We start from the raw sequence: 19,572 nt of genomic DNA on the forward strand, positions 1-19,572 counted from the left end.
AAAAGATAATTACCCCTAATTTTAATAAGATTAACAAAAGATATGTATCTATTTCCAGATTTTGTTTTCTTTTCTGGTTGTAGGGTTATATTCAAGTTCAATGCGAAATAGTTAGGTAATGAGGTTAGCCAAAATATACTAAAAGAAATAAATAAATAAATAAAAATAATCACACCAAATTTCAGAACTAAAGTGTGATTGGTCTCCCCTCTCCATGGCATTAAATTTTGCCCACTAACCAAACATAGTTAGCTCCTCACGCAAACTCAAAAGTCAAAACAATTTAGACAATCACATCCGCAGATAAGATTGATGAGCTCGGCTTCCTTCCAGTAAAATAATTACTGAAAATCTCTCGGCAAAAATAAACGGTGAAAATTGCAAAATATAGGAGAAGAGGATCAGCCGGCGAGCCAAACCCAACAAATTTATGCCTTGACATAATTTGTTCTATTTCCTGCTTTCATTGCACAATCCAGAATTGAAGGCAGAAAAGATGGGAAAGCAAGAAGAAATGGTAATATCTGAGAAATTTGTCATAACTATAAGCTTTACGTTTCATCAACCACAAACATCTGTTACTCTGTATGAACTAACAATTCATCACCAAGTATATCAGCTGTAAGGCAAGACATCAACATTAAAACAATTATAAGTCTATTGCCTAGTAAATACCACCCCTTCCACTAAAGCACACAATGCTAAGTCGGTATGATATTGCCTTTTTGGCACATCCAGAGTTCCCTTAACCATATAAAGGCTCATTTGGATCAATTCATTTATGTGTCCATGCAAGAAACAATAATCTGTACAAAATAAGAATGAGATCACCAGTCTAATGATGCATTTTCATTCTACTTTCTTTTATATTGAACTGTTCCTTCTATATATTTTCTTTTCTCTTCTTTACAGTCTAAACCAACAAGCTAATGCTGTTGAAATTTCAGTGTGTGTATGCAGAAGCAGATTTTCATAACAAAATCTTGAAGAAGGAAATCTTGCACTCTTCACAATTCTTTCTCCAACTGAGATGTAGAGATCAACACTGGAATCTGCATGCACAAACAACACTTGAGTCCAACAAGAATCCCAAGAATTTCAATTACCAGATTGTGTGGGTGTGTGTGTACATATTGATGCAAAAATGTGCATGTCATGGGGATCAGGTACTTGGAGGTTTTGAAGTTGATAATTTCAATTTTCACGAAGAAGCCCCAACTCAAATGGAGACACAATGTCGGCATAAAGTAGAAAAGATACAGGACAAACTAACTTCTCCAAGCAAGGCAAGAGAGAATTTTCAGATGTGAGGAACATAATCAACATATTAAAAGAGGTGAAGATGCTCACCTCCTGGCAGTTTAGGGTTTTTGCTCACTCCCTGCTTGATTTTGCCCAGAAGAATCCCTTTTTTCTTGCAGAATGGCTCTCTGACAAGCTTTTAGACCCCTTTGAGCCAAATGAAAAGTGCCGCCTCAGGAAAGGCTTCCCCAAGGAGCTTTTCATGCTGGAACTGAGGGCCATCTTGGGACCTTTCCCATGACGTTCACCACTTTTCAAGCGATCAAGCACAAAAGAATCACCATCAAGATCGCTATCCACAACTCGGTTCCTTGATCTCTTATTTCTAGCCTTCAAATCCATTTCAGCTCTCAGTGCTTTTTCAGACAACTTCAGGGTCTGCTTCTCCCCAAAAGTACAGACTGGGCAAGCTGGATCATACTTATTAATTTCAGGTGTCATATTCTCCAAGCACTCAGCATGATATACATGCCCACAAGTAAGCACGGCAACTACAGAAAGCTCATTATTAGCAATAATCTTTTGGCCACTCCATGAGGATTTCTCAGTCAAAAGCTTTGAGCAAACCCCACAAGTTTGCAGATCAACAGAAGGAGAAGTTGAAAATCGGCTACTGGATCTGGTTAACTTCTCACGATTAAAGCCAAAGGACTCACTATCAAAAGACCACCTTTCTCTTCGAGAAGAGGCCATTAACCCAGAAAATGCATGCATAGACCAACCATCTGAAGACCCCCCACGGGAACCCCTAGCTGATTCATTGCTCCACGAAGGGAGCGCTGGCCTTTCTTCAGAAACTGAGTAGCAGTCTGGCCTTTCTTCGGAGATTGAGTAGCTGTCGGGAGACTTGAATCCAGGGATTTGACTATCAGATACTTGCCTTAAAAGCTGATGTCCTGGAGAATGGCGGGGCCACTTTGAAGGGGTTGAGCTGGCAGGAGGCAGGTGACCTTGGGACAACAAGGGAGACGCCAACAAAGATGAAGTAGAAGGCATTGAAAGTGATGGTTTCATAGGAGACGGAAATGAAACTGTTGGAGATTCCTTCACCTACATTATGATCCCGAAATGTGGGGGTTCAAAAAAGTCATATGTAGGGTACAATGAGAACAAAAGAGAATCATTAAGCAGACAAGAAAGCACCCTTCAGTAGATAAGCTCTACCTGCTCCAAACTCGCATCCATAGAAATATTCCGTGAAATAGATTTATCTGATATAGAGACAGAAAAAAAGATCAGATACATAACATCATGGTTACTGAAGGTCAAAATTAGCAACCAAAAACAAAATGAGGGAAAGCAGAAGGGGTGGGGGATTCAAACAAATTGCCTCACAAGTCTCTCCTCCAAGCAAAATATATCACTCCTTTTTCTCTAGTCTAGGCCATATCACAAAAAATAATCAACAAGCAAAGATTACTAAATCATGTCATAACGGCAAGTAATACAAAGAAAATCCGAAAGGCACAATTTCAAAGAGTGAATATCACTCCAAAGCAGAAAGCAATGGCCCTTGAAAGCTGATCATACCACCTTCACTGCATATCCCGCAATTAACTCATATAAATGCTACTGGATCAAGTAATTCTTGGACCCCTTTAGTGCATATAAGACCCAGCGCGGCTTAGGGTAAATACAAGTAACAATTAACAGCCTCACGGAAGAGAAATCCCATTTCATGTAATTTCAAATGGCCACAGGAATATATCAAAGGAATTTGACTCAATCCTTTACAAACAATTGTATTTTGTAGAGCATAACCACCTTATTCCTAACACTTTCGTTTATTCCTTTTGCTTCATGTTTTAATTGCAAGTTATTTAGTCATTCCCCTAATTCCTAACAACTACAATTTGTAGTGTAACCTTGGTAATGCCAAAATAGGAAAGCCATCAACCTTTGCTCTCAAACTTCAGGATGGTGTCTTTCTGTCCCTTCAATTTCACAAAAAAAAAAAATTGGGTGTACCCTCATGGTCAGCTTCATATAATCGCTCTCCGGTGCCTTGCTTACAAATTTCTCCTTCCCCATCCATCTTGGCAGAGCAACACCCCCAAAACTGAGCCTTGCCCTGGAATGTTGCCCTACAGGGAATACTTGTAAGAGTTGAGGGTAAAAAGAGAGAAGGAAAAGGGAGAGAGAGTGAGAGGAGAAGAAGAAGAAGGAACATTACTTTTATCTATTCACCTCCCAGTGTTTACATCATCACAAAGCAAGCCATCAAACAGGACACCATTCATTTTCCCATTGTCCCCAGCTTCATTACCTTGTATTTCACTGTGTTGTCAGCAAGACAATCCTATCTGACAATCAATTTTCTTCAGCTTAGGCAGCATAGGGGATGACTTAACGATACATCCCTCCTACTATCATTGTTAGGGCAGTTTGGGAGAGAGAGAAAAAGAATAGGAAATTTTTGTGAAACCTTCAACTTCTTGGTCCCTATCCTTGATCATCTGAAAACATCCATACTATCGCCTAAAGCGTTCCACAAGTCTAATTTCTGCCATACCTCTATACGGACATAACAATTGACTGAAAGGCCCTTCTCTTGATTTTCAGTAAAGCCACCTTAAAAACAATAGTGTGAAAAAAATGCTAAAAGACTAAATTTTATAATTGATACAAAACTAATAGAATCTTTTAAAGAACATATCTACCCAAACATTAAACGACCTTACAATATCCAATTGAACAAGGAATTAATTTAAAATCTTATTAATAGACATTACTCTATCATTGCACCATGTGAAAGGGGTAAAGGGGGGGAATTGGCATGTTTATCTCACATCTACAATGAAGCAGGACAAAAGATTTTATAAACCCACACTTACATGTCTAAGAAATTTACTCCACCACAGTTAAAGAGCTTACAATTTTGGAAGGTACCTGAAGCAGGAGTCCTAACATGCCCAGCAGTTCCCTCGGAAATTGGGGACTTCTGCCATGTACATCTTCGAAAATTCTCCAATGGGCTACCCTCCTCAGCAGATGATGGCTCATATTTAATCTCTGATCGATCATTCCGGCTCACCCCATCTGAGAACCAACCTATAGAAGTCTCTTCGCCAGCCACTCGCCCTCGGTTATCCCATCGAAAGCTCCATGTTGGCGAATACCGAATGTTCCGGTGCAAAATTTCACCACTCGATCCATTTGGTATAGTCTTATCTCTAGCAGCAACACAACAAGCAGACCCCATACTCAAACACACCACAACTTTACGCTCTAATATCAATCCCTCAACTATCACTCATATCCTCCAAACTTCAAACTCAGCTAAAAATCCCAATACTATCACTCTACAAGAAAACCAAAAACAAAAAAACCATCAACGTCATCATCGATAAAATAACAATCATACTTGAAATGAGCAATCCCTAAGCATCTCCATGGAAGATTAAACTAAACATTGAAAAAAATTTGAGAAGCAGAACCCAATCAATTCCAATTCCTAACAACAAAGAGTTACCCCGATGCCAAAAAAAAAAAAATACACCTTTCACTTCAGCCACCCAAAACCATCGCCGTTGAGAATTGGGTTCTAGGGTTTCATAGCACCGTCCATTTCCATTTTAATCCAAAGCAAACAATAAAAAGCAAAGAAATATCTTTTCCCAAGTCAATAAAAAACATTGACTTTTCCAAAAAAACCCTACAGTTACACAATAATTGATTTCCCAAAATCAGATAAAACAGTTTCTTTTTTTTTTTTCCTTTTTTTCCAACTTTCCACAAAAACAAAAAAAATCCCCACTGAAAAAAGCAGCACAGAGAACACAAACAACGGCAACGAAGAAACCAGATGCTATAAGCAATAAAAAGGGGCTTGGAATCGGATAAATCTGCTACTCCTAAGGGAGCTTAGAGTGAGACCAAATCAGAAACCCTAAAAATAGAGACTGAGAAAAAGGAAAACTCGAATTCAAACACTCCACGGGTCAGAGAGATCCGAAATTTGGGCAGAAAATTAAAACATAAAAATAAAAGCATTCAATATTCTGGAATTTGACGAACCGGACCCAATCGAACCGTACCTTTGTCCAGAGCCTAAAGAGCCGCAGCAGAGAGAGAAAGAGTTTTAGAGAGAGAAAGTCTTTTAGAGCGAGAGAGAGTGAGGCTGAGTGCTATTCGATGCTGTGGAAGAAAAGGGAGGGGGAGGGAGGAGGGGGTGATGTCGTTTTAGACGGTTTTTTGTAACGGCGTTGGAGGGTATTTGCTGGTTGCGTTCAGTGAGGAACAGTTAGATTTGACGGCGTTTTTGTGCAGATGTGAGCGAATATTTGCCACGTAATTTTTTACCCTCTTTTTCCCGGTAAATATCCAAAACCATGGGCAAAATTCGAAAGGAAAAAACAACTTTTGTCTAAATATAATAATTTAAAAAATAAAATTGAATATTATAATTTTTATATAATATTTTTTATAAATTGACGCGAAAGTATTACCCCAATATTAATTAAATTTATTTATTTAATAACTAACATAAACTTCATGATATTATCACATCAACTTTAATTAAATTTAATTATTGCATTCAATAAGCGTTACATGAAACATCATAATAGCTTATAAGAAAATTATAATACAATAGTGGTAGCGCTATAATTGTTTAGTATGTTTAATGTTATGATACGTATCTTCAACTGTCCCATTATTAACAATTCAGATAATAAATATAAGACAATTTTTACGGATCCCACCTGTCGAAACAAATCTTGGTCTGATGAGCCCAATATTATAATTATTTTATATTTACTATCTCAACTATTAACAATTCGTACAATAAATTGCTGAAAATTCAAATTCTGAAATCGAAAGATTCTGCGTGCTCAAAGACACGATAACTCATCATTAACAAAAAAAAATGATTATTAATAATTGAATCTCTAATCATTTATATAACCCAATTAGAGATGTTGAACCTTGACTTTTTGGGGATTTTGGTTTGTATTTATTATTATTATTATGATTGAAGAAATGTTTTAGTGAATTTAACCAGGGTTTGTGTGGTGGTAACTTGTGCAGTAAGCGGAGTGCGCAGTACGCATTCGATGCTTTTCACGATGCACGAAAGTATAATGAGGTTAATTTCAGAAGAAGGTCTCAAAAGTCTTTCTTTTTTCCTCAAGAGTCTCATAGATTAGATTCCTTTCTCTTTTACTTTTTATTATTTTATTCTTAATAGTTGTCAATGACGGCTCGATTATCTTACAAATCGCATTAACTCGTTACTTATCCTAAAAGCTTAAGTTTATAATAAATAATAAAATTAATTATTTAATTTATATTTACTGTCAAATTTCCTCTTAATAGGTGAAACATAACATGTAAAATATTTAATTGAATTAAAGGTAAATTGACAGGGTCAAAATTTTAACTCATTACCTACGTTTCTGAATGGGTAAATTTAATTATGCAATTAATACTTTTGACAGTTGACACTCCTCCTCGGGTGTGGGTCAAACTTGTTGAAGCACAAATCTATTCAAAGTAGAATTCTATATTGAAGGCTATTAAAATTCCAACTCACAACATTAATGACAAGCATCTCAATGAAGAGACCATTCATATAATTTGAATAGTTGAAGATAATGATTAGATAGTTGAAGAGACTCTACAATACATTGAATTCATATGCTAGAAGGGGTGTATAGTTAGATAAGAGATGAATAGTTGTAACATCACATTATTGATGTAGGAGTTATAAGGTTGTATTGTCATTATAAATATCAATATAGGAATCCCTCAAAATCTACACAGAAACATTTTGAATTCACAAATTTTACAAAATTCTCTTTTAATAAGTGATGTCAAACATGTGAAATATTTAATTAAAATGAGGAGTAATGATTGAGATAAGATTCGAACTCAAATCTTTGACTCTAATACTATATTAAATCACTATTCTTTGTAAAAGCTTAAGCTTTTGCATTAAATGGGAATTCAACAGGCCGTTCCTTTTCTGATTTAAACCCGAACTTAGCTCTTATGTCAAATGATATAAACCTCGAGCATAATTAAAATTGTACTTAAGCCACGTAGAACACTTAAAATTATAAAATAGTATCATTTTTGCTTTTGTGCATTATAAGAAGTGGTATTCACCTTTCTCAACTTGATATAGACCTTATCATTGAGAACATGAGATATTTATTATTTTATTTTATAAATAATTGTTTGACAAAGTATATAAAATACAAAGTTTGGAAATTTTTTCAAACTTAGTATAATAAAAGCGACACATATTAATAGAATATGCGACTATCACATGCATTTTTAATAGAGCATGTGATGTGATGTATAGGAAAATCACACTCTAAAGACACACGTCGATTTAATAGAATAAGTCAACAAAAATTTTTTTAACTCAATTGGAAAGAAAACTTTGTCCTACCCTAAATAGTTGCATTTATATTTTTTTACCCTTAATGGCTGCCTATGAATTGGGCTGAGTAGAGTCTTATCACTCTTTTCTTTCGGTCTTCCTTTTTCAACTTGGGGGTGGATGTCAACATTTTACTTTTGGCTTGATGAAGATTAGGTTGGAGGATAATTTGTCATTTGTCACTCTCTTCTTTTGCCCAAATTCACAAGACAGATAAATTGTTTAATAAGGAACTTTATATGAGCAACATCTGAAATAATAAATAAATAAAGGACATAAATATCCTCCAAACAGGTATAGAGAAAATATTGTCAAACTTATGTAAAATAGTGTCAAGTGTCTATAAATATTTAAAAGGCACATTAAATTTAGTCTAAATTAGTAAACTGCTATTAATGAGATTGAGAATTTAATGTGTCTTTTAAATGTTTATAGACACTTAACACTATTTCACATGGGTTGGAGGATATTTCTTCTATACCGGTTTGAAGAAAAATTTTATCCAAAAATAAATCTATGGGTATCTTAAAATATCATCGATTTCTTTTTTTCTTTTTTTTTTCTTTTTTTTTAATTCATTCATTTCTTATAGCGAGTAGAAAAGGAACACTTGGATTAGGTGGTGGGAAGTTGGAAGGTGCAAGAGAATGAATCGTGTACGTAAATGGAATATTTGTGCCTAAACAATTTGGTTGATACAGCAGTTCAGCGTATAGTTTCTGAGTCAACAAGGGTGGCTGTTTGTCTCATACCTTCTATTTCAAACCATGGGGGTTCCAATTAATGGGCCAGCTCCTTGTAAGAGAGCACCCAAATCTGATCCATTCGGATTGGACAGGTGCCAAAGCTTCTTGATCCTACTCCGACATGTCGGTAATACCCAAACCCTACCTACTCAAACTATCCAAATATCTACTTGAGTAAGTGAGACCCAAACAATCTCGATTACTCATTGCAATTTGCACGGAATTCCTTTTCCTTTCAAATTACACCATTACACTTATCTTTTAGCAATTTTATTGTTTGAATTGTTAACTAATACATGACCCACCTACCCAAGCGCGTTTTAAGCTGCCTACTTACCTACCTACTCAAGCAAGTGAGTCTCAAAAGAGCTCTCTTATTTTTACTGCCTAAATTACGGACGATTCAAACAGCAAACTGTTGGAGATTCTGATCCAACAAGCACTAGTCTTCTGCCCCTTTTTGGAGGTGTCGGTTACAAGTGAGCTTGGTCACTGTCGAACAGTGGCGTGTACTGCTAACAGACGCCAAAGTCATGGAATGAATGATTAAACATCAATATCAATGGGGATTAGGTAAATCAAATGACCAACTTCAGGGCTACATGGAAGCACCCCGCATAGTTTAACACCATGAGAAGCAACTTTTTGTTTAAAATACGGCAATTATCCAAACACCAACAACCAATCTGAAAAAGAAACAAAACAATCAAATTTGTGATTGTAGAACTTGATTTTGTTATGAAGAGAATGTCTGGGCCTACAGAAAGTGAAATTTGTGCTAGTGCAAATCATGAAGTTATTGGGGATGGAAAAGAAGATCCCAGATTTTGTGGACAAGTATCATTTAAATTGTAGGTTCTCTCATGAGGAGGGCGAGCAGGGTGACCCATGTCTTCCTAAATTCCATGTATTGGATTTAGAAGGGAGATTTCAAATTCAACGAAACTAAGCACAGTATTGCAGTAAAAGGAGAACGATCAGCTGGGTTCACTCCTTCCCAAAATCAGTATTGTAGTGAGAGCTTGATTCAAGTTTCTTTGCTTCATTTAGTTTCCGGACAGCCTGAAACAAAGCCACCACACAAGTTAAAGAAATCCAGCTAAAACGCACGCAAACGGGTTTCAGGAGAATATATTTCAGACAATCGAACCATCAGGATTGATTATGTGCAAACACACTATAGAGTACCAGACAAATTTGAGTGTGATATGTTTTGGAAAGCACCAATCCATCAGCATCACACACATGCATGCACACGTGCACATGCCCAAGAGACAAGTAGAGAAAGCAGCAGTCAAGTTAGGTACTTCCCCTGACCGTATGATTGCCACAAAAAGATGCATTTGAAACTCCTTCGGATTAGGAAACAAGGTCATCCACAACGTTTTCCAAATGGAATTTCATACTTCTTTAATTTTTTTTTTTTTTTTTTTTTTTTTGGGGAGGGGGGGTTTGTTAGATCACATTTCTATCTATTTAGATGATCAACACAAGCGCCTTTCGTAACAAACCAGTGCACCAGTGCAAAAGTGACAACACGGGAAATATTTTAGCCATCAACTTCATTTTAAGCATTTCAAAATGCATTTTAGTCACTCGTGAATGGGGGGTTGGTGGGGTATAAAAATGTTCTTAGGCACTAACACCAATAAAGAAAGAGTGAAGAGAAAAGAAATGAAAGTTCACAAGATGCTCGCTAAGATCCATGGTGAAACAAATAGAGCATCTCGAAGACAGGCCATGGAAATTGGCAACGGCCACAGCCACGGAATGACATGAATGAAGCAAATCTAACAACCACTAAATGATCCTTTTTAAGGCAATGACTGATCTAATATGATTTCCAAAGAGCAACACTTTACCTTCATAAAATCTTCATGGATGACATAATCACGTTCAGCACGAATTGCAGACATCCCAGCTTCAGTGCAAACATTACGAAGATCGGCGCCATTGAACCCCTGAAGTGAATGCAGAAAATTAAATATTCAGGTAAAGGGTGTGTATAAGAGTTTTGTATCTGGACAATATGCCGGGCTTACCTCAGCAAGCTTTACAACTGCTTCATAGTCAATGTCACCATGTTTGGCAATTCCAGCAGCATGGATTTTCAGGATTTCCATTCTGGATTGTTCGTTAGGCAGTGGAATTTCAATTTTCCGGTCTAGGCGTCCTGGACGGAGAAGTGCAGGGTCCAGAACATCTGGTCTGTTTGTAGCCATAATCATTTTAACCTAGGCAACCCAACCCAAACTCTTATCACTTTTCAATAACGAACATACCACCACCTTCAAAATATGTGGGTAGGTAGCAATATATGTTTAAAGTAGTGAAAACAAGTGTGCATAGGTTATGCACAACAAAATCAACAATTTCACAGAACCAAACCAATAAGTGAACAGAAGTTACCTTCCCAAGCTGGTCAAAACCATCCAGCTGGTTAAGCAACTCCATGAGTGTCCTCTGGATTTCACGGTCTGCACTCGTTCCCTCACTGAAACGACGTCCACCAATGGCATCGATCTCATCCATAAATATGATGCACGGCTTTACCAGAAGAAATTGATAGTAAGAAATTATATTACAAATTTCAGAAATGGGAACTGTTTCAAGTAACATGAGCTCTTACTTGGTGATCACGTGCATAACCAAACATTTCCCGTATCAATCTTGCACTTTCACCTATATATTTATCAATTATTGCGCTTGATACTACCTATATCCACAACAAAAGTAAACATCAAATTTCAATTTAATAAGCAAATTAAACAGGAGTATTTCTTTTGGTAAGTATAATTAAACAGTAATACTATATCAGTATTGATAAACAACAAAAAAAAATTCAAACCTTCAAAAAATTGGCATCTATGTTGCTTGCAATTGCTCTGGCTAATAATGTCTTTCCCGTACCAGGAGGTCCATAGAGAAGAACACCCTGAAACATTTGACACAGCTTCTCCATTGATATTCTTTTTTCACCTGTACCACTAACAGACACAAGATTTTTTTAAATGAAATTACCTTGGGAGGTTTGATTCCCACCCTAATAAAGAGCTCAGGATTCATTAGAGGCAGTTCTATGGATTCCCTGAGTTCTCGAATTTGATCTGACAGCCCTCCCACTGCAGAGTAGCTAATATTGCCCGGGTCTTCATGAAGCATATTATATACAACTGGATCAACCTGTAAAAAAATAAGTTAGGAAACACAGACATTTTAGCAATCTGTTGATTTGTTTAAATAAATCTAAAAAATTAAATAATGATTAGCACAAACATCTGTTAATGTATCCAATTTCACATGATAAAGATAATTACTTCACGAGGAAGAGCCCGCATGATTGTCAGAGTAGTCATATCAAGCACCACTCGAGTTCCTGAAGTTAGTTTTTCCTTGTCCACCTTGCTACGACAGCCAACCACATACCTTGGTCCACTGCTTGCTTTAACAATCACTGAAACAGCATAGATGATATCCATTAGTTCTGCCATTGTCTACCAGATCCACCCAACCAACCAACCCCTTTCCCCCCATAAAAAATTAATTAGTGAAGAAGAAAAATAACACAAGACTTCATTATCAAATTTTATACATGAAGACATCACATATCTATATATTAATCTCTCTATTAGCAAAAATGGATGGGAAATGGAGTTCGCAACTGCGAAATCCAGCTCATAAATTGCATTGATGACACCACCAGAAGTGCTACAGCATAAAGCCTGAGATATGCTATACCTCTGCAGGCTTGAGAGAAGGGGGGGGGGGGGGGGGGGGGGGGGGGGGGGGAGAGGGATTGGAGAGAGACTGGGATAAGAAAAGAGAGCACAATGTTTGTAAATAACTTCAGATAAAGTCACAGACAAAGATGACACAAAAAGTTCATATTACATCGTTCATTGTCAAGAGGCCTGAGAACCTCGCCAATGATCTGGCCAACACTCTGAAGGGACTTGAGATCTTCTTCAGTTTTATTGAATTCCTTTTTTGCAGCCCTCAAGTTCTCTCTCCCTGCAACATACAATTCCAAGAGGTGTTAGTTACAGCCATGATGAGACAACAAAATGAGCAAATGCATGGCATGGATAGAAAAAGATCAAATATGGCATAAATCTATCCAAAATACAAGCAAACAAAATAAATCAGGGAAGACTTGAAAGGAGTGTGGTAGCCAAGATTTTTTTCCCCCTATTTATGGTCAATGCAGTTTTTTTTCCTCCAAAACATATCACATCTGTTGAAGTATACATGTGCATGTTATATCAAAACCTGACTTGGAGAATTCCCCGAGATAAATATCTGGGTACTCTTAAATCCCATGTAGAGTAACAGTGACAAAACTGAGTGGTTGATGTCACATAGGTTTTAGGTTAATGCAGTATCCCAATATGTTATATAAAGACTTGACTTGGAGAATTCCCCCAAATATTTATCTGGGGATGCTTAAATCCCATGTATAGTAATAGTGACAAACTGAGTGGTTGATACAGCATAAGTTTTAGGTTAATGTGGTATCCCAGTATGTTATATCAAGACCTAACTTAGAGAATTCTCCCAAATATCTATCTGGGGTTGCTTAAATCCCATGTAGAGTAATAGTGACAATCCGCAAAGTTCATTTAGATACGCATGAGCTATGAACAAAAAGTCTAAAGCAGCTTTTCTTCCAACTAGCTCCAATCCGGGAATAAGCACACCATCACTACCAAAACTAACCCGTACAAAAGCTTAAAGTAACAACCAGTCCCTTGCAAAGTTTGCCCAAGGTTTCACACTTCATAGTCTACAAAACAATGCACAGAACACAAAGTACTTGCCCTGGTCAATAATTGTAATGACAAGGTCCCCATTCAAAACTCTTTCCCTATATCATACAAAAACAAATTATCCTAAGCGAAAAGAATTTACCAAACTGAAATTTAACTCTCTGAAATGCTTAGTTAGACAAACACACAGCATAAGCTCTCAAAATACTTGAAACATTCATTCATTCAAGAAACAAACAAAAGAAAAGTCAGAAAAATCAACCGGCATAATAACATTAGGAACCCTAGAAAATGGATCGGATTTGAGAAAACTTTTTTGGGTTTTTGGTTTTAGTGCGATGGGATTGGGGAAACGGACCTGCGCGGACTCTGGATTCGAGCTCCTTATGGGAGAGAAGCTTTTTACGGTGCTCCGTGAGCGCTGTACGCCGTCGTACGGATTCCTCTGACTCGCTGGACATCCCGGCTACTCGCCTTGCCGATCAAGCAAAAGGAGGAGAGAGAGAGAGAGAGAGAGAGAGAGCCGAGTGCTTGTGTGAACAACCGCTGTGTATTGGTATTTTCATAGCTTTATAGGATGGTTTAACATTTCCAACCTTTTCAAAAAAAAAAAAAAAAAATCGGTGAGTACCTTTTTAAATGGACACAATATTTATTATATTTTACTATATTACAAAAATAATGTGATAAAATGTTAATTTTTTAATGGACCCAAAAAAGACTCTTTTACTAAAATCTAATCGGTTAATTTCGTGTTAAATTCATATTAAATTTGTACATGTGTCAAAAATTGTATGTCACAATTGTAATACAAAATCCTAGACGTTTGTATAAGACTATAAAAAGAATTTCTCTCTCAAATTATCAGCAGAAGTAATGTTAAAAGCTTTTAAGTTCTCTAAGTGCCTGTTTGAAAGGCCTAAAAGTGCGTTTAACATTTAAAAAGTCTGAAAACAGTACTCGTTTGATAAAAAAAATTTAAAGCCTTTTTAAGGGTCCAAAAATTGCTAAAAAAATATTTTTTAACTTAAAAGCTCTATTTTTCAAACATAATCACAAACATACTTTAAGACATGGTTGTGTGTTGCCTTCTCTTATTTCAAAGTCTTCATCAAATTTCCAACTTGAGCCGGGTTAATGGCACCCAAGGCCTTGGAGCTTCCCTCTTGGTGCTTTTCTTTGTTCCCTACTATGGGTATTGTTCATGGAGAAGTACTACACATAATCATAAGTGTTAATTTCAAAGTGCTCACTTTCTTACGTAACTGTAAAAATCAATCTCGGATAAAATAACAAATAAAAATACATATAATATTCAAGAATAATTTTTATTTCCACATTAAAAAGTAAGCACTTGAGAATATATAAAAAATTTCTCCATAAGTTTCCATCTCAAATTTCCACTTTGCTAGTAACAAGCTCAAAGGTTGTGTACATGGGATTTCAGAACTTTTCATGTTGTTGGCCCTCTTGCAAAAGAAGCATACCTACATGTATTTTCTTTTTTCTTTTTTGTAGGTAGAGTTTGGATGAGTATTAGTTAGTCATAACTTTACAAATAAACTTGTCCTAATTCCCTTCTTTCTTTGTCATTTTTATCATAGGAACGAGAGAACAAAGAATTAGAACAATGCTTTTGTAAAAGCAGCGGAGTATTAGTCTAATTACTTTTCACTTGGCATGTCAAAACTAAAAGAGAAACGTTACATGTATTTTCAAATGCTACATGCATATATAGTGTATGCACCGACACATGTCTTCAAATAGGATGTAAGGAACACATATCTCAATCACAGTGGATTAAAACCGGAATGAAACCTAATCGAGGAGTTTACTGATAAGAGGAGTCATAGACTCATAGTTCATTATATATCAATGGTGATCCATTGTTTCAGAAAGTTGGGCATCTCTAGCAAGTGGCTGAGGCTTCCCAAATTCATTTGGAATTTTAGAATGGAGGTAGGGAGTTAATGGAGACCACTACATGATTTCATTGGAATCCTAGTAATCATTTAAGTGAAAATGTCTAATTATGATGTTGATGAATTCACTTCAGCCCATTAGCTATGCTGGGCAGTAACAAGACCTAACACATGTTCCAAAACCAAGGGCAATTCTGTAGATCGCACGCTTCATAGGTACGTTTGGGTTTACGATTTAAAAACATACGTTTTAAAAAAGTAATTTTAAAGTGAGTGATCTGTATGGCTGTTTGGCATTACTTTTTTAGGGGAGAAATGAGAAAGAATTAGATTAATGTAACGGAGAGGCGAAAAGAGTTTTGAATTTTTTGTGAGTAAAAAGTAAAGAAAATTGTTTGTTAACATGAAAAAACGAGTTTGACTGTTTTTAGGGAAAAAAAAAAAAAAAAGGTTGTCAAACGGGATTTTTTTTTACGTTTTCAAATCACAATTTTTAAAAGATAGATTCTCATACTGTACATTAATAGAAGTACTATCTATGTTTGGAATGAGTGGTTTGGGAGAAAGACAGAGAGAGAGAGGACAGCAAGGGTGGTTGACACTTTCAAACTCATGGAACCGTTTATTACCCTTAATTCATTGGCACCATTAAAAAAAAAAAAAAAAAAAAAAGGGGACCAAACCAAACAGAATCATCCACTGTAAAAAATCTATCTCCACAAACATTGCCTCATTACTGGGAAATGCTTATATCCAAGAAAACAGCAACAGAAAAAAGAGAAAAAAAAAACCATTGCAGAGAGACAAAAAGAACTCTTTCAAGACCATTTGTTAGTCTCTTCTCTGTTCTAACCCTCCTCCTCACCCAGGAGGGATGGAGATAGGAAATTAAGAAGCCAATAAAGTTTCCAAAATCCAATCTTTTTTTCTATCCTCCCTGCCATCACCTTCTTCATCATCATCATCATCGATGGCTATCCTCCTGGTCCTTCTCTACGCCTTCTTCTCCGCCTCCACCGCCGCCTTCTCGGCCTACACTCCCTTCGTTCCCCAGGACAGCTTCCTCATTGACTGTGGTGCAGAGAAACCAGCCACCTTGCTTGATGGAAGAGCCTTCAAAACCGAAGAGCAATCTAAGCAGTTCTTACAAGCCAGAGATGATATCAAAGTTTCTGTTGACAAGGCCGACGATGTTCCTTCTCCCATTTACTTATCGGCTAGGATCTTTGTCCAAGATGCAACTTACACGTTTCCCTTGTCTCGACCCGGTTGGCATTGGGTACGGTTAAATTATCATTTATTTCAAAAGCTCTTTTGATATATATTTAAATTGAAATAGAAAATGAATAATTATTTAATCATTTAATGTACATTTTAACAGGTACGCCTCCATTTCTATCCCCTCAACAACAATATATTCGATCTCATGAAATCCACTTTCTCTGTCAACACCGATAAGTATGTTCTTCTACATAGCTTCAACGTGAACAACGACACCAATTACATCCTCAAGGAGTACCTTTTGAACATTACGGAGCCACAATTCTCGATCAAGTTCCTCCCCATGAAGAACTCTGCCGCTTTCATCAACAGCATTGAGGTGGTTTCAGCTCCTGATGAGTTGATCACTGACTCCGCCAATGAGCTTTCACCAGTAAGCGAGTTTTCAGGGTTGTCAAAATTCGCCTACCAAACCATGTACCGGCTTAACATGGGAGGACCGCTCATCACCGCCGCAAACGACACACTCGGACGGACATGGACGTCTGACGAGACGTACCTTAAGCACAGAAACTTGGCTAAGAAAGTCTCCGTCGAGACCACCATCGTCAAATACCCCGAAGGACTCTCACCGTTGATCGCACCGCAAACGGTGTATGCTTCCGCTGTTGAAATGGCTAACGCCCAAACAAGCAGGCCTAATTTCAATGTGACATGGAACTTTGAAGCAGACCCGTCTTTCGGGTACGTTGTTCGTCTTCATTTTTGTGACATTGTGAGCAAAGCACTGAATAACCTCTACTTCGACGTCTATGTTAATGGGAAAATGGCGATATCTGATTTGGATTTGTCAGCCACCTTGAATGGTTTGGCAATGGCATACTACAAGGATATTGTGGTTAATGCTTCATTGATGTCTAATGGACTAAGTGTCCAGATTGGTCCGTCTAAATTGGATTCCGGCGACCTGAACGCCATTTTGAACGGCCTCGAGGTCTTGAAAATAAGCAATTCGGTGGATAGTCTTGACGGAGAATTTGGGGTTGATGGAGTTGAGGCTGATGGCGGGAGCAACCGCGGTACGGTGGCTGCAGTCGGGTTTGCGATGATGTTTGGAGCCTTTGTTGGTCTTGGTGCAATGGTGATCAAGTGGCACAAGAGGCCTCAAGACTGGCAGAAGAGGAATAGTTTCTCTTCGTGGCTGCTTCCTCTTCATGCAGGTAATGTTAAATCATTATTTATCTTAAAAACTTAAGCTAATAAAAATGGATAAACTTACTTATTTAATTTATATTCTACCAGGTGACACGAGCTTCATGTCAAGCAAGAACTCTCTAGGGTCTCACAAGAGCAACTTTTACTCCTCAACTTTAGGATTGGGGCGGTACTTCTCTTTGGCCGAGTTGCAGGAGGCAACCAAGAATTTCGACGCCAATGAAGTGATCGGTGTTGGCGGGTTTGGCAATGTTTATATCGGCATGATCGACGACGGGACTAAAGTCGCTGTCAAGCGAGGGAACCCGCAGTCGGAACAAGGCATTACAGAGTTCCAGACAGAGATCCAGATGTTGTCAAAGCTACGGCACAGGCATTTGGTTTCCCTCATTGGATATTGTGATGAAAACTCAGAGATGATCTTGGTTTATGAGTACATGTCCAACGGGCCTTTCAGGGATCATTTGTACGGGAAGAACTTGTCACCATTGTCATGGAAGCAAAGGCTGGAGATTTGCATAGGCTCGGCTCGAGGGCTTCACTACCTCCACACTGGCACTGCACAAGGCATCATTCACCGTGATGTTAAGACCACCAACATTTTGCTTGATGAAAACTTGACTGCCAAAGTTGCCGATTTCGGGCTCTCAAAGGATACTCCTATGGGGCAGGGTCATGTGAGTACTGCAGTGAAGGGAAGTTTCGGGTACTGTTAAATCACTCTTATTCCAAAAGTTGAATTCAATCATTTGATTTATATTCTAACTCTCCCTTTACGTGTGGGCTTAAACTGCTCAACACATGGAATATTTAATCAGGTACTTGGACCCCGAGTATTTCAGAAGGCAGCAATTGACAGATAAGTCAGATGTGTACTCTTTTGGGGTGGTTCTCCTGGAAGCACTTTGTGCAAGGCCCGCCATCAACCCGGCTCTGCCAAGGGAACAGGTGAACTTGGCTGACTGGGCAATGCAATGGAAGAGGAAAGGCTTGCTTGACAAGATCATTGACCCTCTGCTTGTTGGCTCCATTAATCCTGAATCAATGAAGAAGTTTGCTGAGGCTGCAGAGAAGTGCTTGGCTGAACATGGTGTCGACAGGCCCACAATGGGAGATGTGCTGTGGAATTTGGAGTATGCGTTGCAGCTTCAAGAAGCTTTCTCACAAGGTAATGTTAAATTTAATCATTTAATTTATATTCTAACACTCTTTCTCACGTGAAATATTAAATCATCGCTTATTCTAAAAGCTTAAATTGATTGGAGATATCTTAGCAGGCAAGGCAGCTGAAGATGAAACCAAATCCTCTGCAACTGTTTGCACCTCTCCTGCTGCTGCTGACACCACTACTACCTCTGATGCCCTTCCTGTCTATCATGCTGAAGAGGGTAACAGTAACACCCCAGCTCAAGTTCAGGCCATTGATGAGCATTCAGGAACTGCCATGTTTGCCCAGTTCACTAATCTCAATGGTAGGTGAAATTCTAAACTTGGTTGAAGAATTCAATGGTGGTCTAGACCAGTATAAGTATAAGCATTTGGTGAAGGTGGTGATTGGTTTTACTGCTTCATCATGAATATTGGGAAATATGATGATGGGCAAATGCTCCATGAAACGATTGTTTATCTGCAATGGCTTTCCTCTCTTTCCTGCGGTATTTAGGTTCCATGGTTAGGGCAATATTCTGTACTGTCCATATGGTGTGATTGATGTGCTGGTATAGAAGAGTGTATACTGCATCAAGCACTACTATAAATCCTATACTTTATTACTATTTTTTAAGAGAATCATCATGTTTTTGTATATGGTGGGCTCTGCAACATAGAGAGTGAATTAGTTAGCAACTTCAATGGAGAATGATTTTTTCATTGCAAGCAAATTGGTTTCCAAGTTTATGTTACACGAATGGGGCAACCATAAATTGCTTATGCAACTTTGATCAAATTGGGATCCTGAGCAATTTGCTGCCGACTATAATTGTGAGAGAGTTCATATAGAGCAAACCTGCTTA

General features: G+C 37.7%; 3 protein-coding genes across 4 annotated transcripts; 1 reads left to right on the top strand and 2 right to left on the bottom strand.

The window, feature by feature from the left end:
- Positions 1-640: 640 nt before the first annotated feature.
- On the bottom strand, positions 641-4,880 carry LOC132179976 (RING/U-box superfamily protein). Of its 2 annotated transcripts, none has more exons than XM_088513807.1 (5): positions 4,802-4,880; positions 4,177-4,604; positions 2,467-2,513; positions 1,351-2,352; positions 641-1,052 (listed from the first exon to the last, which is right to left on the bottom strand). In XM_088513807.1, the coding sequence occupies exons 2-4, from the start codon at positions 4,502-4,504 to the stop codon at positions 1,375-1,377; spliced, it is 1,353 nt and encodes a 450-aa protein (XP_088369933.1). In that variant the 5' UTR covers positions 4,505-4,604; positions 4,802-4,880; the 3' UTR covers positions 641-1,052; positions 1,351-1,374. The 2 variants fall into 2 exon arrangements, with proteins under 2 accessions (XP_088369933.1, XP_088369934.1); XM_088513808.1 differs by having other exon boundaries at positions 4,192-4,604; positions 4,802-4,879.
- Positions 4,881-9,123: 4,243 nt separating this feature from the next.
- Positions 9,124-13,754, bottom strand: LOC132183484 (26S proteasome regulatory subunit S10B homolog B). The gene is made up of 10 exons (XM_059596886.2): positions 13,561-13,754; positions 12,328-12,447; positions 11,754-11,890; positions 11,458-11,619; positions 11,285-11,371; positions 11,066-11,152; positions 10,846-10,983; positions 10,479-10,670; positions 10,299-10,397; positions 9,124-9,498 (listed from the first exon to the last, which is right to left on the bottom strand). Exons 1-10 carry the CDS (start codon positions 13,661-13,663, stop codon positions 9,424-9,426), a joined length of 1,200 nt encoding a protein of 399 aa, XP_059452869.1. The 5' UTR covers positions 13,664-13,754; the 3' UTR covers positions 9,124-9,423.
- Positions 13,755-16,076: 2,322 nt separating this feature from the next.
- Positions 16,077-19,289, top strand: LOC132183468 (putative receptor-like protein kinase At4g39110). The gene is made up of 5 exons (XM_059596885.2): positions 16,077-16,403; positions 16,506-17,565; positions 17,648-18,266; positions 18,379-18,728; positions 18,838-19,289. Exons 1-5 carry the CDS (start codon positions 16,095-16,097, stop codon positions 19,038-19,040), a joined length of 2,541 nt encoding a protein of 846 aa, XP_059452868.2. The 5' UTR covers positions 16,077-16,094; the 3' UTR covers positions 19,041-19,289.
- The last annotated feature ends 283 nt before the right edge of the window (positions 19,290-19,572 follow it).

This window comes from Corylus avellana, chromosome 2 (genome assembly GCF_965113065.1).
Source record: "Corylus avellana chromosome 2, dhCorAvel1.hap1.2, whole genome shotgun sequence".
In the NCBI taxonomy this organism is placed as follows: Eukaryota; Viridiplantae; Streptophyta; class Magnoliopsida; order Fagales; family Betulaceae; genus Corylus; species Corylus avellana.